The 23404-nt window shown below is 43.5% G+C and overlaps 1 protein-coding gene across 4 annotated transcripts in view; it reads left to right on the top strand.

Annotated features, from left to right (window-relative positions):
• Positions 1-23404, top strand: part of FAM83H (family with sequence similarity 83 member H) — a 43710-nt gene that overhangs the window by 15665 nt on the left and 4641 nt on the right. The window contains exons 1-5 of one of the 4 annotated variants that reach the window (XM_027857771.1): positions 1685-1760; positions 2334-2407; positions 9439-9933; positions 22790-22954; positions 23173-23297. In XM_027857771.1, the coding sequence (XP_027713572.1) occupies positions 9457-9933; positions 22790-22954; positions 23173-23297 (767 nt within the window). In that variant the 5' untranslated portion in view covers positions 1685-1760; positions 2334-2407; positions 9439-9456. Of the gene's footprint in view, positions 1-1679; positions 1761-2085; positions 2107-2333; positions 2408-9438; positions 9934-22789; positions 22955-23172; positions 23298-23404 lie in introns of those variants that run through there. The other 3 variants (XM_027857770.1, XM_027857772.1, XM_027857769.1) reach the window with 3 other exon arrangements.

Genomic DNA, 23404 nt, shown 5'->3' on the forward strand with positions numbered 1-23404 from the left:
GAACAAGAAGGTGACAGATTCAAGGGTAAAGGATAATGTAGAACAGACCTGAGGTCTGTGAATTTGCTTTTTAAAAAATATCTTGGGCAGCTAGGTGGTGCAGTGGATAGAGCACTGGCCCTGAAGTCAGGAGGACCTGAGTTCAAATCCAGCCTCAGACCAAACATTTGACGTGTACTAGCTGTGTGACCTTGGGCAAGTCACTTAACCCCATTGCCTCACAAAATAAATAAATAATATCTTGATAATTGTATTTCAATACAATTGGTTTCCTTTGTAATCCTATGTCTTTCATTTTATGCATTTAAAAGCATTATTTTAAGAAGGGATGCACAGTCTTCTCTACACTGCCCAAGGGGTCCAGGATACAACAAACTTTCAGACCCCTTGGTGGAGATGATGTAACAAATTCTCAGCGCCTGCCAGACTGGGGATACTTATAGCTCCTTGAACTGGTCAGCCTCTCTCATGTCTCCTTACTCACATGCCCAGAATATGCCCCCTCCTCATCTCTGCTTTTCAGATTTCCTGTATTTCCTCAAAATTCAACACTGTAAAGCCTTCCCAGATCCCAATCCCCTTCCCAGTTATCATACTCCCTTTTTTTTCAGATTAATTCCATTTCAAATTACTTTGTATCATGCTGATTTGTATACAAAATAGTTCAGAGGAGACATGGGTTTTGGAGTTATAGCTCTCCTTGGAGAAGGGACTATCTTATATGAACAGAAGTTAGTTTAGTGCCTTGCACATAGTAGGTGTCTAATAAAAGTATTTAATGGAATGGAATTTCATTTCTTTCCATTCCATTCTGCAAACACTTACTAAATTCTTTACCGTGCATAAAACACTATGTTGGGGCTTGGAGATTACTTTCCTGCCCCTGGGTCTCTCCTCATGAAGGTCCCTATTGCCTGGAATGCCCATTCTCCCTGTCTTCTATTGAATTCCCTTCTATTTAAAGCTCAGTTTAAATAAGTTATCTCTAGAAAGCCTTCCCTGATTCTCCCAGTTGAGAACAACCTTCCCTAGACTTCCCCTTAGAGAGCATTTTGTATCACAGCTCTCAATGCATTTTTGATGTAATACAGTGTATTAATATAATTGTTCTGACAGCCTCCTGTTGAATTGTAACTTCTAGGTGAGCAGGGACAGTGTTGTTGAGGTCAGTGAAACTGGATAACAGGAGATGAAAGCTTTCCTGCCCATATTCCACAATGGCCTCAGTGATTTATAAGCCCTCTTTGACGGGTCTGTGGGATGAGGAGAGAGGTGGGAGGTAGTTCTAGGGTTAGGAGGACTGTAGGTTTAAGGGGTTCACAGTTTGGTGCAGTTCTCCCTGTCCTGGAGAGGCAGGTCCTGACCTGGGGAAGGCTCCCTTTGGAGCCTTGTCTGTCAGTGAGGACCTTTCCTACCCGTACCTTGATTTCTGCACCAAGTGAGGTCCCGGGGCAGCGGGATGGCCCTGGAAGGGAGCAGGGAGAGGAGGGATAGTGAGGGAGCTCCAGAGTTTGTGTGTCTCCCTCTCAGCCGGGGTGGGGCTTTCCTCCCCGCCCCCCCAGAGGTGCTGCCCGGGCAGGCCGGGCAGGCAACGAGGGGGCTGGGCAGGGCTAGGCTGGGGGAGGGAGCGTGTGAATCAGTCCGTGGGGCAGGGAGGCAGGGAGCGGCTGCGGGGTGGGGTGCGGGTGCGGAGGGGACAGCCTGGGCCGGCACCAGGTCACTGGTCACCTCCGGAGAGCCCTGGGCCCACACCTGGCCAGGTAAGGTTTCCCCTGCCTACCTTCCCTCCTCACACAGCGGGGGCGGGGTTAGGTCAGACTAGAGTCCCAGCACCTTAGGGAGAGCTAGGGGGAGAGGAGAGAGTAGGACTGGGAGGAAAGGGGAGGTGGTGAACCAGATGCCTAGATCTAGACTTTGGAGGATCTGCGTGTGTGCGTTCGTGTGTGTGTGTGTGTGTGTGTGTGTGTGTGTGTGTGTGTGTGTGTGTGAGAGAGAGAGAGAGAGAGAAAGAGAGTCTGAGAAGAGTTTGAGAGTGTGAGAGAGTGGGAGACAGCCTTCAAGTGCTCTAGGCTCAGGGTGAGGAAGCAGGGCTCTGAGATTTGCCTTGTAAGTACAATATGTGTGAGTCCTTTTGGGTGTGTCTGTGAAAGTGAGTGTGAGAGATAGGGCTATGGGGGGCTGGGGTTGTGGGGAACACCCTGGCCTGGCTCCCTACCTTACCAGCCTTTCCCTCCCTAGCCTGTTTTTTTTGGGGTAGCTTAAAACAGCTTTGGGGAGCCAGTGTCTTTAATGCCCCCTTCCCCCTTCTTTCCTCACACCCATTTTCTTGGCAGGTCTGTCCTTCTTTCAGCTCTTCTGAGCCTGCCTGGTCTATGGGAGGCAGAAAACTGAGAGGGCAAGATTCCAGGTAGGGGGAACTGGTGTCCTTGGAGGGGGGCCCTCAAAGATCAGAGTGAGGTCAGAATGATCTGGGATCTGGGAATCGGGCCCTGGGCAGGTTTGGGCGAGGCGAGCTTTGGGAGGAGGACTTAGTGACTCCTTGCTCTCCTTTCCTGGGGCCAGGAAAGAAATTCCTGCATTGTGGTACTGGGAGGAGCCTTAGGGGGTCAGGAAATGTAATCCCCTCACTTTTTGAGTCAAGGAGCAAACTGAGGCCTAAAGTTCCGGGAGTGCCAGGTAGGGTGGGGGAGAGGTGGGAAGCACCTGGGGGACGACAATTGCCCTAAGGAATTCCGAGAATCAGTTGCCAAAATGAGACTAGAACCTGGGTCTTCTGACAGTTAGGACTGGGGGCAGTTATTGTCTACAATGAACTAAAGTTAACTGGTCATCTCAGTTCCTTTTCTGTCTGTGACCCCATTTCTTCTCTATGGCCCTTATGTGTTTTCTGAGCTCTACTTCTTGTCTGGGACTTAATTTGTATGGCCTCAAACAACCAAGATAAATAACTTGTTTCCTCTGTGTCCCCCACTAGTGTGAACTGATTTCCTATTTGAACTCCCAGTGGGTCCTGTCTGTTTCCCACATCCAGTATATGAACCCATTTCTACTATGTCTCCTTTCCTGTTTAAGGCCCAACTTTCCTTCTATGGACCCATTTTTTTCTGTGAGCCCTTCTGGAAAGTCTGCTGCCCCACTTCCTATCAGTCCTGCTTTCTATCTATGCCCCCAAATCCTTGCTAAACTCCCGTATTTCCTATCTGTGTCCTCTGTATCCAAGTTAAACACTCCTGCAGAAGCAGGAATGCCTGTGCCCCTATTTCCTATATAAACACCCCCACTTCCTGTCCATGCCCCCATTTCCTATATAAACACCCCCACTTCCTGTCTGTGCCCCCATTTTCTATATAAACACCCTACTTCCTGTCTGTGTCCCCTATATCCTAGTTAAACTCTCCTACTTCCTGTCTGCCCCCACTTTCCTATGTAAACACCCCTATTTCCTATCTGCGCCCCCATTTCCCATCCAAAAACCCCTACTTCCTGTCTGTGTCCCTTATGAACACCCCTGCTTCCTGTCTTTGCCCTCACCTTCCTGAATATCCTAGACAGATAAACACCCCAGCTTCCTGACTGAGTGGGCTTCTTCCATGCTGCATGCAGCACTTGGCCATTAGTACAGTTTAGAGCAGCAGTACTTAACCTGTTTTGTGTCATGGAACCCTTTTGGCTGTCTGGTTCACTTGCGGACCCTCTCTCAGAATGTTTTTAAATGAATAAAATAAAGTACATAGAGTTACAGGGGAAGCCAATTATATTATAGTTATTGACATATTTTTTTTTAAAGTTAGAAGTCACCAGGTTAAGGACTCCTGTCTTAATGGAGTGTTTTTTGTAGATGATATACTTGTGAAGTTGTAGAGGGTCAGGAGATGGGGGAGGATAGGAGCCTGGGTCTGGGAGTCAAAGGTCAGACTTTGGAGGCTGGCTGGAGGGTCATAGTTCATTGGGTTATTGGGGATAACTTGAAGAGTAGAAATTGAGGCTGATATTAAAGGCCTTGTGGGCCAGTCTTAGTACTTCTAGGTTCTAGGGTCAGTAAGGTCATGAGCTCACAGATCACTTTGGAGATTATATACTCCTAGAATCTCAGAATTGGAAGGATCCTTAGGGCCCATGGAAGCCATTTTCTTTCTGTACAATCCCTTCTATGATATAACTTGCTGAGGATGAGAGAGAGAAAGTGAGTTGCCTAAGGTCCCAAAGAAGGAAATAACAGAGCCAGATTATTTCTACTATGCCATGATATTTCCAGGGTCCCTCCATTTGGATTTGAGGGGGATATGGGGACCATTGAACTATTTCTGAGGTTATTCTGGACACATTGAATGTAGTTGTGACAGAATGTAAATTCCTTGAAGGCAGGGGCTAATTAATTTTGGTTTTGTATCCCCCAGCACCTACCAAATGCCTGGCACATAGTAGGTGCTTAATAAATGCTTATTGATTGACTGATTGATTCACAGACCTGATGTGGTCAGTTGTGGTTATGGTCCTTCCACTGCTCAATCCTCTTAGTGCCCTGCCTATTTTAGGGGTTTTGTGATTCCTGTAGGGTTAGGAGTTCCCCTGAGCTTAGGTTTTGAGCAGACCCTACCATAGGAGGGAGATGGTTAGCCTCTTCCCCATTCTTTTTTTTTTTGTTTTTTGTTTTTAGGCAATTGGGATTAAGTAACTTGCCCAGGGTCACACAGCTAGTAAGTGTCAAGTGTTTGGTCTGAGGCCGAATTTGAACTCGGATCCCCCTCACTTCAGGGCCAGTGCTCTATCCACTGTGCCACCTAGCTGCCCCGCTCTTCCTCTGTTCTTCAGAGGGCACCTGGCTGTGTCTTAAATCTCAGAACCTCTTTTAGGACTATTTCTTGTTGTCAGAATTGAATCTCTCCTGTTTTTGCCTTGATCGTGTCCTAATGGCCCATACCCCAGGAAGGACGTGCTAAACCCAGAGAAGAAAAAGGGCTAAGAACTTTGCTTATCAGACCTGGGAGGCCAGTTTCCTTGGTACTCAGGATAAACTACCTGAATGAGGAGGCCTCTCTTTTCCCTAAGGCCACCAGGGTTGAGGGAGGTACCCAAGAGGCTATCTGTAGTTTAGCTCTCAGGGAGGAGATGGATGGAGGGAAGAAAGAGTAAAAGTGAGTGAAAGAAGATTAAGCTTTTGAGAAAGTGACTGGAGTAGGATGAGAAGAATTTGGGGAAAAAAAAGAGGATTTTTAAAGGGAGAAAGGGGCTGGGGGAAAAGGAAGGAGATGGTGAGAAAAGGGGATTGGGGAGAATGAGATCAGTAGAGGGGAGGAAAAGAGGGAGACTGAGGATTAGGAGAGAGTAGGGAGGGAGAGAATGGGTTATGGGGGAGAGATGAGGGACATTGAAAGAAGGTAGAGTAGAATAATGGGGATAGGGATAGTAGGAAATGGGTTGAGAGAAAATGAGAGTCATTGAGGAATCACAGAATACCAGAGTTGGAAGAGACTTTGGCCGTGAAGCCATCTTGTACCTGGGCAGGAATTCCCTCCACCAAATCCCTACTTGAAGACCCATTACCTCCAGAGATTGCCCATTCTGTTTTTGGACAGAGCTAATTGTCAGGAATTCCCCTAATTTTTAGGGAGATAGGACTGGGAGAGGAAGGAGTTTACAAAGGAGAAAGAGCTGGTTGTAGTGTACAGGAAAAAAACACCAGGCCTGGTTTTTAAATTCCAGCACTAACACTTGTGTATGTTACATAGGCTTGTTACATACCCTGTGATAGGGGACAGAGGATGCTGCGTGACCGTAGGCTAGTCACTTTCCTCTCTGAATCTCAGTTACTTCATCTGTCAAATGAAGGGTTTGGATTAGACATGTAAGGTTACACAAGGTTCCTTCCAGTGATAATATTTTATGAGTCTTTGAGAGTAATTGGAGAGTTGAAGGGCCTGGGGAAGAATGACAAATCTAGGGAGGGTGTGTGTATGGGGGCACATTCCTGGAGAATCAAGGCCAAGTCTGAAATGGCCAAAAGCATAGGCGATAAGATCTGCTTACACTTGTAGACATTTGAGATCCATTGAGTGTTATATTTCTCCATTTCTAGATGGGGAGTATATACCTCAGGGCCTTCTCGCCCCGTGGTGGTAAAGAGGTGTCTTTGGCTTTTTCAATTCTAGGGAAGCCAGTAAAGGAGGTCTGCTTGGGGGATATCATGGTACCAATTCTTGAACCACATACTCTTACCCATTCCCCACTCCATGTCCCTTTCTCAACACATCCTGGCAAATTACTGCCTGTGATTCCTACGAGGGGGAGGCCCAAATTCCTGGTCATTGGGGAAAGATGGTAGTACTTTTTTTTGGACAGGGAGGAGGGGAAGGGTTTAACTGCAGAGGCTTTAGGGGTAGTGATTGCAGAGTTTTCAAAGGTAACAGTAGTTAGTGCATGTATATAGGTAGGACAATAATGAAATCAGGGGATAAATTGGGTCTTTAGTGGAGTAACTTAAGTTCTTAAGAATCAAGAACTTAGTAAAAATATATTTGTTTTTCCTTTGCTTTTTTTAGTTTTTGTTTTTCCTGCAATGGCCCAAGAGCCAGGAAAGCTGTTCAAATCCTGCCTTTTGAAACATACTGACCATATGACTTTGGGCAAGTCACTTACTTCTCAGTGCTCTAGGCAACTCATAAGCCTGGAAATTGCAGAGACTGTGGTGACCTGCATTGTAGAGAGAGTTTCCTCATTTGGGATCTGCTTATGCCAATGAAATCATGGACCCAGTCCCTTTCCTCATTTTTTCCCTACAGATTTAAAAAAAGGAAAAGAAAAATGGTTATCTAGTTTGTACCCATATGTAGCATGTGAGAAACTTTGTCTAACCAGGAGGAAGGAAGAAAAATAAGGAAATAAACATTTATTAAGTACCTACTTATAAATGCCTATTATCTCATTTAATTGTCACAACAACCCCATTGGGTAGGTGCTATTATTATCCCCATTTTACAATTCAGGAAACTGAGGCAGACAGAAGTTAAGTGACTTGTCCAAGGATATATGGCTAGTAAGCATCTAAGTTAGATTTGAACTCAGGTCTTCCTAATTCCAGTCTCAGCACTGTATCCACTATACCACCTAGCTGCCTCATGATATGTCAGTGCTTGTCTGTCACAAGGTCAATCCACCTCAGAGGTGGGGTGCCCTGCAAAGAGCCCAGGACTTTGGGTACTGAACTTGGAGTTGTACCACCTGAGCTGGAATCTGCCACTTAGTACCCGTGAGATCCTGGGCAAGCGCTGGGTTTCAAATGTCCCCATCTATAAAATGAAGGGGTTGACATCTAGATTAGATGACTTCTAACATCCTAACCTCCTGAACTGACAATTGCTTGACTAGAGGGGAGGCCTGCCTGTGTATGGCTAACGTGTGCAGCTGGAACTCCCTAGAAAACAAGACTCACTTCTGTCCAGTGTAGGATGGGGAGAGGGAGGGTAATTAGGGTCTGGAGATAAATTTGGGACCTCTGTGGAGTAGGGTCTGTTTGCGGAGCATAATTAGAGGTCTTTAGAGGAGTAGCAGAAGCCTGTGTGTATGTGTGTGTAACGTCATAGGATCAAAGATTTAGAGCTGAAAAAGACTTAAGCCCGAGATCACATAGTCTAACTCCCCTCATTTCACAGATGAGAAAACCAAGGTCCCCAGGTTAAGTGACTTGCCCAAGGCCGCATGGGTAGTAAGAGGCAGAGTCATAATTTGAACTCAGGTACTCCAACCCCATGTGTCGTCCTCTCTTTCCCTCTCCCCCAATCCTCGGGATCTCAGAGTCTGGGTATAAGGATAAATAATTTTCATTCAGAAGTGTGTGTGTGTGTTTGGTGAGGGGAGATGACAGTAAGGTCTAGGGGTGAGGATGGTCCGGTGGTAATGGTGAGGGTTTACGCTGTACAGAACTTGAGGAAGGTGATAACAGCAAGGTCCTATGTGGTGGGTACTACAAGCAGGTTCTCTGATCTCTGGAAGGAGGGTAACAGTAGCGTATCAGGGGAAAGACAATAGTGTGCATATAATTTGAGGGTTGAGTATGGGGCAGGTAGCAACTTGTGTATTGTGTGTATATATGTGTGTGTGATTGCAGGTGGTTAACAAGAGGATTTCTCTGTTTAAGGGGGGAGGTTTAGTGAAACAGTTAATAAAAGCATGTGTTTGAGTCTTTTGTGTGTGTAATTTCAGGGGATGACAACAGCAGATGCGTATAAGTAATTTCTAGGCTAACAACAACCCCAAGTTTTGTTTATGTGAAATGGGGTGGAATGGATGGAATAATATATGGGTTCAAGTAGATAATGGTGGTGGTGGTGGTGCATGTATGTGTATAAGTGTGTGTGTGTGTGTGTGTGTGTGTGTAAATGGGAAAGTAATAAGTCTTCAGTTGGTTGTTTGGAAGGGCTAAGACTCTTAGCGGTCTTGGATTTCTCCACTCCGGGTTTTCCATCTGCCTCTACTGAGGGGGCGTGGCTGGACCCTCCTCCTACCTCTCCCCGCCCAGGTAAAGGTAACCTGGGGCTGCAGGTCTCCGCCCCTGGGCTGTTCAGGCCCTGCCCCACTCCGGGAGATGTGCTACAGGGGCGGGGCCAGGGTGTCGCCTGATGCAATATTCCCTGCTCCCCTCCAGGCTGGGTGGGGGCCCGCTCAGGCCGGACACCTGGGTTATTTCCTTTCCTCGTGTGTTAGTGAGAGCAGGCCAAGTCTTAGACCCTTGGCTCTAGGGAGTTTTGAGGGTTTCATGTTGGGGGTGTGTTCCAGGTCCTATCCCCTTTGTAGCAGAAGTGATAGGGCTAATGAGGTTTGGGGTCTCAAATCCCTGGCTAGAGGTGATCATGAAGGGAGCTAAGATTAGTGGAGGAGAGGGAGTTCCCTACATCTCTTTGAGCCTCAGTTTCTTTATAAAATTGAGAAACTTAGACTGCATTATTTCTAAGGTGCTATATAACTCTAAGTCATATGATACTGAGGTATCCTGATCCCCTGGCCTTGGGGGATAATGGGAGGACTCAGAAGGATACTGGTGGGTCTGACCTACCAGCCATAAGGTGGGTCCATTGTTCCTGTAGAATCCAGAGTATTTCATGTCCCGAACCTTCAGGGAGAGCCCATCCAGCTCACCCTTGTGCCTGGCTTTCCCAGCGAACCCTGACCTCTGAGGGGCTCCTCAGGAATGTAGCCCGTCTCTCTACCCATATATGGCCATGTGGTTGTCTGTGTTTGTGCTGATTGTGTGGTGTTCTGAGGCAGACTGTGTATGTGTTCACGTGAGGATGTAATCGTCCCTGGATGGGATGTATTCTGTGGATGTGTCTGGGGGACATGGCCTGTGCTTTCTTAGACTTTGAAGGACAGGTCACTGTCTTGTTAGAAGCCCTGGGCCTAATCTGGTCTTCTCGTGTGACACTGTTTTCCCTTCTGTTGTAGCTCCCTGGCCCAACTGCCATGGCTCGACGATCTCAGAGCTCCTCCCAGGGGGACAACCCCCTAGCCCCGGACTACCTGCCCCCCCACTACAAGGAATACTACCGGCTGGCCTTAGATGCCCTGGCTGAGGGGGGAGCTGAGGCCTACCGACGCTTCCTGGCGGATGAGGGAGCCCCTGACTTCCTGTGTCCTGATGAGCTGGCTCACGTGAGCCGCCATCTTCAGCAGCCACAGCATGCCTCCCGGGAGAATGCCACTGGCCAGGGAAGTGCCTCCGGATCCCTTCCCCACGCAGATGCTGACGTAGACATGGACGGCTCCTCTGGTACCTACTGGCCTGTGAATTCAGACTTGGCTGTGCCTGAACTTGACCTCGGATGGCCTATGACCTTTGGCTTTCAGGGCACTGAAGTGACCACTCTGGTGCAGCCGCCGCCACCTGACAACCCCAGCATCAAGGATGAGGCCAGGAGGATGATCAGAGCTGCCCAACAGGTCAGGACCAGTCATGTGGGGACAAAGGGGAGATACAAGTAGCAGAAGTTGTAAGGATCAATCAGCAAGTCTGTACTGAGCAACTGTGTTCAGCTCTGAGCCAAGTCAAGTTGTGGGAAAACAAGATGGGTAGAACCAGGCCCTGCCCATAGAGAAGCTTATAATCTAGGGGAGAAGAAGTAAGAATGGACTCAGGGCCTGCCTGGCCTTAGGAAGCTTAGAGCCCTGGGTAGACAGGAGGAGCAGACAAAAGGGAGCTCCCAGTCAATCAATCAGCAAGCATTTATTAAGTGCTTATTCTGTGCCTGGAAATATGCTAAGCCCTGGTGATACAAAGAAAAAGCAGACAGTCCCTGCCCTCAAGGAACTTGTGTTCTACTAGAAGAGGTAGCATGTACAAGGTATATACAGAGTAGATGGAAGGTAATCTTGGAGGGGAAGACATTAGCCAGTCTGGAGAAATTAGAAAATGAGCAGACCCAGGCCCTGCACTTGGGGAGTGGATTGGGATGAGGAGAGGAGAACATGGAGATTAGATATAGATAGACAGTGTATTAACCATTGCAAAAATGTATGGAACAGACTGGTTTTCCTTTACTTAATGTATGAGGAGAGAGAGACAGAGAGAGAGAGAGAAAGGGGGAGGGAGAAAGACAGGCAGAAGGAGAGGGGGAAAGGGAGGGTAATGGAGGAGATGGAGGGGAAAGGAAGGAGGGGAGAGAGGAAGAGAGAGAAAGAAAGGGAAGGAGGGTAATGGAAGAGAGAGGAGGGAGGGACAGAGAGAGATGGAGGGATGGGAGATATGGTCATCAAGGGGTGATTTGTGAGTTAAGAATCAAGGAAATGACACTAGTCTGAGTGATGGTGAAATTTAGGGTATGACCCACCATCTCTTTGGGTCACTGAGGTGAAGTGAAGGTGAAGTCACAGGAGTGGAAGAAGTGAATGAACTGGGTGGCCAGTGTATGGGAGAGTACTTGGGGTTGGAGGGAAAGACTTGGAGCCAGATAATGAATGTGAGAAAGGAGGAAGAGTTCTGGAGGCTGGTAGATCCTATTATCAAGCAACTGACCAGGTTCTATAGATGGATGGATTAGATAAAGTTGCTGAATGATGGTAGGCTAGGGAAGGTCTGGCTGTGGCCCAGGGAAGCAAAGAGTATGCCAACTCCTTCACCCATCTCAGTGTATCAGGGGACATAGAAGAAGGAGCCATTGGCACTAGAGAAGGTGGCTGGTGATGAAGCATCTTAAAGAGAGAGGTTTCCATGAGCATACGAAGATGAAAGAAGTGAAGAAAGGTTTGGAAAGAAAGGGCAGAGGAGGAAGGGGGTTGGTAGGATTAGCTGTCAGGGAGAGGTAGCAGGTGAAGTAGGCTTTTACTTTGAGAGACATTGATGCTGAGTCACCGTGATTGGGAGTGATAGGTATACATTTTCAAATTTAGTCACCAGTTGCCTGGAGCCTCTATCTTTTGGAGTCCTGTGATAATGGAGGGCAGTGTTGGTATGGTATTCCCTCTCCAAACACTGAGAATCTAAGAGGTCTGGGTCTCCAGGAACTGGACTAAATTCACGGTTAGCACTAGCTTGGTAGCTATATCTCAAGGTGGCAGAAGGTTAGGCATAGCCAGGCATTATGCCGTCCTTGGAATATGTGCTTGGCTCTGTGTCAGTCCTGATGTCCAAGTCTCTGGTCCTTCTGGCATCCAGTCTGTTCAGACCAGTTCATTTCAGAGTCCCAGCCAACCTAGTATTAAGCCTTTGCCTGAGGTCTGCTTTCTGGCTGCAGGTCTGCCATCTGTAGTGCCATTTCTGTAGCTCTAGACCTGAGTCCTGGGCCTTATGTCTCTCATTATGTAACTTAAGATCCCCTTAGCTTTTTGGGCTGCGATATCACACTACTGAGCTTGCAGGCCACTAAGAACCTCAGATCTTATTCAGAAGACCTCTTTCCTAGCCACATCTCTGCCATCTTATACTTGTGAAATTGATTTTTTGGAATCCGAGTATAATGCTTCACCTTTATCCCTACCAAATTTCATCTTGTGACATTTGGCCCAACATTTTGGCCTATAAGGATCTGCTCAGATTGTAACTATCATTCCCTGTGTTAACCATTTTTCCCTCCCAGCTTTGTGTCATCAGCAGATTTGATAAACACATTTCCTAAGCCTTTATTCACGTCATCAATAAAGATGTTCAATCTTTTAAGGCCAAGCGCATATCCCTAGGGCTCTACTCCAGAGATGAACTTTCAAGTTCATATGTCAAATTTTTCATGACTATTCTCTGGGTCTGGTCATTCAACCAATTCGAAATTCACCCTACTATGCTGCCGTCTAGCCCACATAGCTCCATTTTTTTCCTGCACAAATAGCATGAGGGAAAAAAAAAGACTTGAGGCACACAAATAGCATGAGGGACTTTGTTGAAGTTTTAGTAAGCTGTAGACCTCTGGTATCCATCTTACCTGCCAGTCTAGCCACTTTCAGTCACATGTGACTGGAGGACTGAGAGGCTGGGTATGTGTTTATATGGGAGAGGGGTGTCATTCACTAATAGTGGGATGCCAAAGAGATGAGCAGGCTTAGGGAATGATGATAGCTTCTTTTGGGTATGTTGATCCTGCCCCACTGGTACCCAGGTAAATCAGAGATGAGCATATGTTCTTTAAAAAAAAAAAAGTTTCAGGGATAGCTAGATGGCACTGTGGATAGAGCACCAGCCCTGAAATCAGGAGGACTTGAGTTCAAATATGGCCTCAGACACTTATTAGCTGTGGGACCCTGGGCAAGTCCCTTAACCCCAATTGCCTTAAAAAAAAAAAAGAAAAGTTTTATGTTGCTTTTTGTTTTTACACCACTGTCATTTACCCTTAAAACCCTATCCCCTCCCCTATCCCCTTTTGAACTTTTATTGTAACAGAGAAAAGCATTTTCACAAAGCCTGGGGGTAGGTTCTATTCTTATCCCCATTTTACTGTTGAGAAAATAGAGGCAAACAGGTTAAATGACTTGCTGAGGGTACCACAGCTAGAAAGTGTCTGAGGCAAGATTTGAACTCAGGTTTTCCTGACTCCACATCCAGTGCTGTATTCACTGTGCTACCTCACTGCCCAGATCCCTATCCAATAGCCTAACGGTCAAATTCCACATTCGTGGTCTCGACCTTTCTTCCAGGAGGAGGAAAGTGGGTTTCCTTGTAGTTCTTTAAGACTGTTTTGTTGTTCAGTTGTTTTTCAGTCGTGTCTGACTCTTCATGACCCCATTTGGAATTTCTTGGCAAAGGTGCAGGAATAGTTTGCTAGTTCCTTCTCCAGCTCCTTTTACAGGTGAGGAAACTGATGCAAACAGGGTTAAGTGACTTACCCAGGGTCATACAGCTAATAAGTATCTGAGACCAGATTTGAAGTCCCAAAGATGCCCAGGCCTGGTGCTTTAACCATTGTACCATCTACCTGCACTCTAAGACTGATGTTGTTTACCAAAATTCATTAGCTTTTGACTGATTTTTAGTGTTAACATTTAAATTGCTGTAGTTTACTTCATGTATTATTCTTTTAGTTCTTATTTTCACTCTATCATTTCATACAAAACTTGCTGTGTTCATCTGAATGCCTATTATTAATCATTTTTTATAGCACCATAATATTCCATTGCACCCTTATGCCATGGCTTGTTCCACCATTCCACAATTGATTGGCATTCATTCTACCTTTGCCTCCCCTCCATGATCAGCATAGTTTTCCAAATTATAACCTTGGATAAAAGGACAGTCTTTGATGAAAACAGCTAGACTGTGTCTCCTTGGTAACTGTACACATTTTAGGAGGGAACTTTGTGATTGAAAGAATATTTTTCTCTCATAAGCGCTCTTAAGTTTTCATCCACCAGACACATTATATTTGCAGATCTACAGAAAGACTTTCTCTTTTTTTTCTTGAAACTTGATGGTTTTCAAGGTCCATTTTATATAAGAATATTTATGCTCTTTTACCTTAGTTAGCCTCATCTGGGGACAACTTGACTTCTAGACTTCCAGCTATTTTTTCCAGGCGCAGTGAGTCATCTCCCATGCAGAACTCAGTCTAGGAGGTTTGAGAGATGCTTAAAAATGAAATTCTGAAGACACAAAGGGAAACAATTCCAATGAGAAGGAAAAAATGGATTTTGCCTGAAGATACCAGAGTAGATATAAGGGGAACACAATAATCAACTTAGAATTTGCCGTGCCAAAGGGTATGATGAGATTAGTTACCTTTCTCAAATAATTCCAAATTTTATCGAAATGGCTGTACCAATTCCCAGCTCCACCAAAAGTTTATCTGTGTGCCTGCCTTCCCATGACTCTTCCAACATCAGTCCTTTCTGTTTTTCATTATCTTGCCAGTTTCCTGTGTTTGAGGTGGTTTTTTTTTTTAACCACTAACTATTTTTTAAAAATTGTTATTTATTTTTAGTTTTCAACCTTCACTTCTGTAAGATTTTGGATTTTAAATTTTCTTCTCATCCCTCTCCTCCCCCCCTCCCCAAGATAGCATACAATCTGATGTAGGCTCTAGTTAATGCATTCATATTAAACGTATTTTCACATTAGCCATGTTGTAAAGAAGAATTAGAACTAAAGGGAGGAATAATGAGAAAGAAGAAATAAAACAAAACAACAAAGGAAAAGGAGAGCAAATCGTTTGCTTCCATCTGCATTCAGACTCCATAGTTCTCTTTCTAGGTGTGGATAGCATTTTCTATCATCAGTCTTTTGGAGTTGTCTTAGATTCTTGCACTGCTGAGATGAGCTAAGTCTATCAAAGTCAGTCATTGCACAGTGTGGTTGTTACTGTGTTCAGTGTTCTCCTGGTTCTGCTCATTTCACTCAGCGCCAGTTCATACAAGTCTTTCCAGGGTTTTCTGAAGTCCTCCTGCTCATCATTTCTTATAGCACAATAGTATTACCTTATACCATACCTTGTTCAGCCATTCCCCAGTTGATGGGCATTCCCTCAATTTCCAATTCTTGGCTACCACAAAAAGAGCTGCTATAAATATTTTTGTACATGTGGGTCCTTTTCCCATTTTTTTCCTGGAAGATCTTAGTTTATTTTTTTTTTCCTAGTCAATTTAAAGGTTTCTCTTGCTTTTTTTTCTTTTTTATTATTTTTCTTTTTTTATTAATTTATTTTGATTTATCAACAATCACTTCCATAAGCTTTTGAGTTTTAAATTTTTCTCCCCCTCCCTCCCCAAGACTGCTCGCAATCTGATATAGGCTATACATATACATTTCTATTAAACATATTTTCACATTAGTAATGTTGTAAGAAAGAATTAGAACCTATAGGAGGAACCACCAGAAGGAGGAAAGAAAACAAAACAGGAGAAAAAAAATAGCAAATAGTATGCTTCGATCTGCATTCAAACTCCATAGTTCTTTCTTTGGATGTGAACAGCATTTTCCATCATGAGATCTTTGGAGATGTCTTAGATACTTGCATTGCTGAAAAGAGCTAAGTCTATCAACGTTAGTCATCACACAATGTGGCTGTTACTGTGTACAGCATTCTCCTGGTTTTGCTCACTTCGCTCAGCATCAGTCCATACAAGTCTTTACAGGTTTTTCTGAAGTCCTCCTGCTCATCATTTCTTATAGCACAATAGTATTCCATTACATTCATATACCACAACTTGTTCAGCCATTCCCCAATTGATGGGCACTCCCTCAATTTCCAGTTCTTTGCCACCACAAAAAGAGCTGCTATAAATATTTTTGTATATGTGGGTCTTTTTCCCATTATGATCTCTTTGGGATACAGTCCTAGAAGTGCTATTGCTGGGTCAAAGGTTATGCATATTTTTATAGCCCTTTGGGCATAGTTCGAAATTACTCTCCAAAATGGTTGGATCAGTTCACAACTCTACCAACAATGCATTAGTGTTCCAATTTTCCCACATCTTCTCCAACATCTATCATTTTCCTGTTTTGTCATGTTAGCCAATGTGATAGGTGTGATGTGGTACCCCAGAGTTGTTCTGATTTGCATTTCTCTAATCAATAATGATTTATAGCATTTTTTCATGTGACTATAGATACCTTTGATTTCTTCCTCTGAAAACTTCCTGTTCATATCCTTTGACCACTTATCAATTGGGAAATGACTTTGTATTCTTATAAATTCGACTCAGTTCTCTATATATTTTAGAAATGAGGCCTTTGTCAGAGACACTGACTGTAAAAATTGTTTCCCAGCTTTCTGCTTCCCTTCTAATCGTGGTTGCATTGGCTTTGTGCAAAAACTTTTCAATTTAATGTAATCAAAATTATCCATTTTGCATTTCATAGTGTTCTCTATCTCTTGTTTGGTCATAAATTCTTCCCTTCTGAGGTGGTCTTAGAGTTGCTTTAATTTGCATTCTTCTTTTTAGTGATTTAGAGCGTTTTTTTCACCTAGAATTATAGATACTCCAAATAGACCGGGAAGGGACCTTAAAAGCCCTTCCATCGAACCTCTTCATTTTACAGATAAGGAAACTGGAGCTCAGAGAGGTTAAATGAATTGTCCAAGGTCACACAGGTTGTAAATATCAGAGGTGGGATTTGAAAATGAGTCCTCTGACTTTAAATCTAGTTGTTCTTTGTATTTTACAATGCTAACTGCATGGCCATTGATAGCTGGCAATTTCTCTTTTGAAAACTATTTATTAATTTCCATTGACTACTTCTTTAATTGACAAATGGCTCATTGATCTTATTAATGTCAATTCCCTATATGTCTGTAATATCATACTTTTATCAGGTATTTGATTTCAAGATCCACCCCCCTCCCCAACCTGGGTTTTGTCTAATTCTAGTTGCATTGATTTCATTTGTACAGAAGCTTTTATATTTTATCTAAGTTAAATTATGTATTTTTTTGTGTGATCTCTTCTATACTTGGCTGTTAACAATTTTCCTTCCAGCCATAGTTGTGAAAGTTATCTCCTTCCATTCTCTGAGCTTTAGCATCCCTGACACCACTCATATCTCTCTTGCATTCTTGCTCAGTTACACTAGTATTCTTTAATGTTATTTTTGATGATGTGAATTTTTGTATTTAAGAGTTATAGCCATTTGGAGCTTATTCTCACTAATGGGAAGGAGCTGGTTACTGGGGTAGAAATAATAATAGTCTGTGACAGAGAAAGAGGAAACCTGGATATAGTTTGACATGTACCTTAGATTTTCGGAAAGCAGGTTTTAGACTGTTCAGAGGAAGAATTGGTACAATCACAAGGGCTAAAATTCTTCAGGGGAAATCAGCCCAGGAGGTTTGAGAGATGCTCAAAAATGAAATTCTGAAGACACGAAAGGAAACAATTCCAATGAGAAGGAACATCCTTAGCTACTGAAGAAATTGCTGAGCCATTATCAGTAATATTTGAAGGATCGTGGAAAATAGAGGAGGTAGCATAAAATTGGAGAAAGCTCAATTTCTTAATTTTCAAAAAAGGGAAGGTAACAGAGTATGTAAACTATAGGTCAGTGAAACTGACTTTGGTTCTCAGGAAAATTATAGAATGGATCATATTAAAGAGGTAATTGGTGAACATCTATAAAGGAAAATCAGGATTACTAAGAACTGCTATGGCTTCATCAAGAACGGGTCTTATAGATAAGCTTTATGTTCTTTTACAATAAGGTTACTAAACCTTATTTAGATTGGGGAATGCTCTAGATATAGTTTGCTTAGATTTTAGCAAAATATTTTAAAAAGTGTTTTCATATTATTCTTGTGGAGAAGATGGAGAGATGTAGAGTAGATTGTATAGATTCAGATGGATTCATAAATGACTGAATGGCTGGGATCAAGGAATAAGTTGTTAATAATTCAACGGCAGCTTGGAAGGAGGTCTGCAATGGAGTAGTCCAGGAATCTCTGTTTGGCCCTGTGTTACTTAACGTTTTTTATCAGTGAGTTGGAGGAAGTCATAGAATGTATACTCATCACATTTGCAGATCACACAAAGCTGGGAGGGATGGCTGATATACTGATTGATAGACTTGGGATCCAAGAGGACCCTGGCAGGCTCTCAGCATTGTGCCAACTCTAATAAGATGGAATCCAATGGAGACAAATGTAAAGCCTTATGCTTGGATGCAAACACCTCAACCTCATAAGGATAAGCAAGGGAGGTATGAGACAGCAGTTTTGAAAAAGCATCTCAGGGTTTTAGTGGAGGTAAGCACAATATGAGTCAGCAGCTGTGTGATGCGGCAGCCAAAAAAAGCTAATGTGATCATTCAGTGTCCCAGGAGGCATAGGTTCCAGGAATGAGGAGGTGATAGTACTCTGCCTTTGTCAGATCTTATCTGGAGTATTGTGCCCAGTTCTGGGAATCACAGTGTAAGAAGACATAGATAAACTGCAGGGTGTCTAGAGAAGGGCAGTTAGAATGGTGAATGGTTGTGAATACATGTCATGTGAGGGTCAGTTGAAAGGCACCAGGCATGTTTGGCATGGAGAAGACTGCAAGGGGAACATGATAGCTCTGTTCAGGTATTTGAAAGGATATTATAGAGAGGAAAGATTAAAATTCGATCTGGCTCTATAGGGCAGAACCAGGAGTGGGAGATAGAAATTGCAGACAAGTCAAATTAGTTTTGATGTCAGGAGAAACATCTTAACAATTTGAGCTATCCAAAAGTGGAATGGGCTGCCTTGAGAGGTGGTAGGTTCTGGGAGATCTCCAGGTAAAGGCAGGATGACTAGTTAAGGAGTATATTATAATCACTGGGTATGAGTTGGGCTGAATGGCTGCTGAAGTCCATTCCAGATCTCAAATGCTGTGATTCTATGTGCCTGACATGACCTCTTCTTTCCTCTTCTTCCTCTGTAAAGACAGTGCTATCTCTTAAGTTATTTTAGCTTAATTTAAGGCAACCCTATTCCTACCAGCTCTCTTTTTCTCACCTTGAAGCATCTCTAAATGTTTGTTATCTTTTCCAACCTTGTTTGTTACCTTGCCCTAGTTTTGGAGTTTTTCTTATTAGTTCCTTTTGCTTTCTTGTTTTTATATAGTTATTTAATTCTCTTCCTTTTTTCTTTCTCAATTAAGGAGTCAAGTAAAATTCCCCCCTTCCTCTCCTCCTCCTTCAGCTCATTTTGTTCATTAACTTTAAGATTTCATTTTCTGTGTCTTTTTTTTTTCTTTTTAGGCAATTGGGGTCAAGTGACTTGCCCAGGGTCACACAGCTAGTAAGTGTCAAGTGTTTGGTCTGAGGCCGGATTTGAACTCAAGTCCTCCTGACTTCAGGGCTGGTGCTCTATCCACTGTGCCACCTAGCTGCCCCTTGTGTCTTTTTCTAAAAAGGATTTTTTTCCTATATTCTCTTCATTACTTATCTACTCTATTTCAGACTTTTATCCTTTGATTCATTGCCCTCATGCTTATTTAGTCCTTTTCTTAGTCTAGAATTTAATTCCTCTTGGAATTAAAGCTTCTAAAGTACTTATTTTGGGTTCCTTCTTCTAAACCAGGGGTGGGGAACCTGCAGCTTTAAGGCCACATGTAGCCCTCTAGGTCCTCAAGTGCGGCCCTTTGGACTGAATCCAAACTTCACAGAATACATCTCCTTAGTAAAAGGATGGTTCTGTAAAACTGAAGGCCATATGTGGCCTCAAGGCTGCAGGTTCCCCACCCCTGTTCTAAATGGTTTTTAGGTGATTTTCTTGTAGATCTTTCCCCACCTCTTGACCGCTTTCTTCTTGTTAGAGTCTCATTCTTAGAAATACCAATTCCTGCAGGTGATAGAGAGAATATTGCTCCAAAACAGGAATTTTCCTATTTCTCTGATCTTTTGGTTCATCATTGACCTCTGCCCTCCCTTTTGATCACTTTTTTCCTTGAAATTTCTTCCCTGGGTCCATGCCCTCCCACTTTTCTCTGTGTTAGTTGCTTCCACAAGGTCTGATTCCCTTTCTCCTGAGGCAGGATAAATGCTTTCTCTCAAAGTACAAAATACCTGTGGATCATGCCCATTGTTAGGTCCTAGTCTCCCTTTATAGAATATCTCTCTTCTCCTATGAGAGGTACCCCTTGCCTACTACTGAAGCAAGATTTCAGTCTTCCCTCCTCCCTTTTTAATCCCCCCCTTTTCCTCCATGCCCAATCTCCTCTAGGCTCTCTTCCTACAGGAGTTAATTTTCCCTTCATCGTTAGCCCTTGACTTGATTAGAGTACATTATGTATTACTCTCTATCTTCTTCCTCTCCTTCTCCCCTTTTATGTACTCTCTCATTCTGTAATTTAGTCCCTCAAAAGAATTGATTAACCTGTAGGAAGAATGTTGTGAGGTTTAGTATGTGATGTTTCAGGCCTTCTTTTCCACTATCACTTCTATGTGGTTGCTGCTTCTACCCTTCTCACTTTGTGTGCATTTAGAAAAGAATCTCTTAATGGTTTCATTTTTGTTATTTTCTTGTTGTTCTTGGTTGCTATATTTGTCTCCCTTTCTTGTGTTTCTGTTGTGTGGGGTATTTGAGGAACAAATAATTTCTTCAGGTCTGATTTTCTTTCTAGAAAAGTTTCAAATACCTCATTTCATTGAATGTCCATCTTTTTTCATGATTTGTTAGGCTCAGACTTGCAGGGTTGGTTACCTTGTATTGTATCTTGAGTTCTTTTGTTCCAAGGAACCTACTGTTCTGTTCTCTCCTGTAGTTTCAAATGAGTGTAGACTAGTCTTATGTTATTCAAATAGAGGATAATATGTAATATACTCTTATCAAGTCAAATCACTCTCTTGGGCATTAGCTCACTATTAACTATTTTTATCTTGTTCTTTCCAGCCCAAAGAGCAAAGTATGAGCCAAGCAGTTTTCCTTCTCTCTATTGTTAGTTATCATTATCTCATCTACTCTAGCAATAGCCCTATCCCTTCTTTAGGCCTTCTTCCTCTAACATAGCTAAGAAAATTGTTTTTGTCGTCCTTAGATTTCCTTATCATCTTCAGCTCATCTGCGCTTTAGGACTCCTGACACTTCTTACATATAGCACCATGCCATGCTTTAGTTATTTTTAAACAAATATTTTATTGATACTTTTTTTCTTTCTCACCTTGTCACTTCCCAATGACTCCTCTCCCATCCCTGACTAAAAAAACAAAAACAAAATCACAAAAAACCAACAAAACAAAGAAACAAAATGAAGCAGAAGAAATGAGCACGTTGAGCAGGTGTGATAATGTCTCATATTGCAGCTGTAGCCCATGTTGCTAAGAAGGGGGAAGGGTTCTTCCCCATGAGACTTCTGAAGTCAGGATTGGTGACTGCATTGATCAGAGTTCTGCTAGCCTTTCAGTGTTGTTCTTCTTACATTATTGTGATTGTTTGCTGATGGTTCTACTTACTTTCTTCTGCATCATTGCATAAAAAACTTCCTTAGTTTCTCTGAATTTTTCATATTCATTGTTTCTTAAGATATAATAATGCGGTATCACATTCATATGCCAGAATTTGTTTAGGCATTCCCCAAATGAGGTACACTGACTTTGTTTTCATTTCTTTGTTCCCACAAAATTGACAGTGAATTGTTGTGGTCAAAGTCCTAGACATGGAATCAGGATGGTGTGGTTTTAAATCCTGCCTACAATATTTAACTCACTGTGTGACCTTGGGCGAGTTTTTTAACCTCCCTGGGCCTCAGTTCCCCTTCTCCAATATAAGGAGGTTGGATTAGATAGTCTTTGAGGTCTTATCAGGTCTCCTGCTGTGCTTTTGCATTCAACCCATGTGATGTGATCTTGCTTCCATTTTGGTTCTAACCATTCCCTTTTCCCCCCACTTCCCTGTCCCAGTCTGAAGATCATTCTACATAGTAGAGAAGACCACTGGAGAGGTTCAGTCAATGGTTATGTCTTTCTAGCTACCCTGCTCACTAGTCTACTTCCTGCCTTGATCTGTCTCATAACTCAAAAGGGCAGTCCTTTTTTGTTGTCTTTAGCATTCATCACCCGCTTCTTTCTGGCATTTAGTGTTCCTGATGTCATGCCTGTGTCATCTTTGCATTCTTCCTGTTACCTCAGTTGAGTGGGCAGCATGGCATAATGGGAGAGGAGTTTGATGTGGAGTCAGGGGACTTGTGTAGGAATCCTGCCTCAGATACTTACTTGTTGTATTACTGAATGTTCCTTCACTGTTCTGAACCTTAGTTTCATGACCCGTAAAATGGGTATAAAATTACTGCTGGTACCTATCTCATAGAGTTCTTTTGAGGATCATATGAGATAATATGTATAAAGTGCTTGCTAAACTTTAGATTATTGTGTGAATGTCAGCTACTGTTTTTGTTATCTTCCTTGGTAGGCCTGTTTGTTGGAACCAGGAAAATATAGAAATAGGAAACAAAAGATAGGGATACATGGGTACTTTTCTGGATAGAGAATTTGTGAGCAGTTGGGTGGGTTTCCTAGGGATTGGTGCTGGGATCAGCCTTATTTAAGTATATAAATCTAGGAGAGAAAGTGCGTACTGGATTGCAGATGACACTTAACTCTTCTGAGGAGGGTGAGATACTTTGTTGATGGGGACAGATGGCAAGAAGGCTTTCAAGGTTATATGAGTGGGGAGAAGAAGAGTCTCTTTTTTTTTTTTTTCGTTCCTTGCAAGGCAGTTGGGGTTAAGTGACTTGCCCAGGGTCACACAGCTAGTAAGTGTCAAGTGTTTAGTCTGAGGCTGCATTTGAACTCAGGTTCCCCTGACTTCAGGGTCAGTGCTCTATCCCTTGCACCACCTAGCTGCCCCCAGGAGTCTCTTTAACCTAGAAGTATCACTAATTTGACCAGCAACACCTCTCCCACATCTGCCCCTTGTGCATCTTCCAGGTGGTGGCCATTGTGATGGACATGTTCACAGACATAGACCTGCTGAGTGAGGTCTTAGAGGCAGCTGCCCGACGTGTCCCTGTCTATATCCTCCTGGATGAAATGAATGCCCAGCATTTTCTGGACATGGCTGAAAAGTGCCGAGTCAATCTGCATCATGTGGATGTGAGTGACTGTGGAAAGGAGTAGGGGATAATTATGGGAGGTTCAACCTGTGTCTCATGGACGTCAGAGACTGGTGGAAGTGGTAGATGAGGAGGTAACAAAGGGCAATCTTAGCAGGTGTGGTTCAACCTGTACCAGGTGGGTTCATTTGGGGGGTGAGTCTGCATGGAGATTGCCTTGCTTCTTATGCCCCTGACTCATAACCCCTTCCCATCTAGTTCCTTCGGGTTCGCACAGTCTCGGGCCCCACCTATTACTGCCGCACAGGAAAGTCCTTCAAGGGCCACGTGAAGGAGAAGTTCCTATTGGTGGATTGTACTGTGGTGCTGAGTGGGAGCTACAGGTGAGCTGCTTCAGGAGAGGGGTGGATATGAAGAAAAAAGACTTTGTGGGATAAAGAGTACTTCCCCCACCTTCCCACTCTCTCCTTAAATTTATTTCTGTGTCCTT

Source organism: Vombatus ursinus, unplaced genomic scaffold (genome assembly GCF_900497805.2).
Source record: "Vombatus ursinus unplaced genomic scaffold, bare-nosed wombat genome assembly UNPS02012319.1, whole genome shotgun sequence".
NCBI classification, from domain to species: Eukaryota; Metazoa; Chordata; class Mammalia; order Diprotodontia; family Vombatidae; genus Vombatus; species Vombatus ursinus.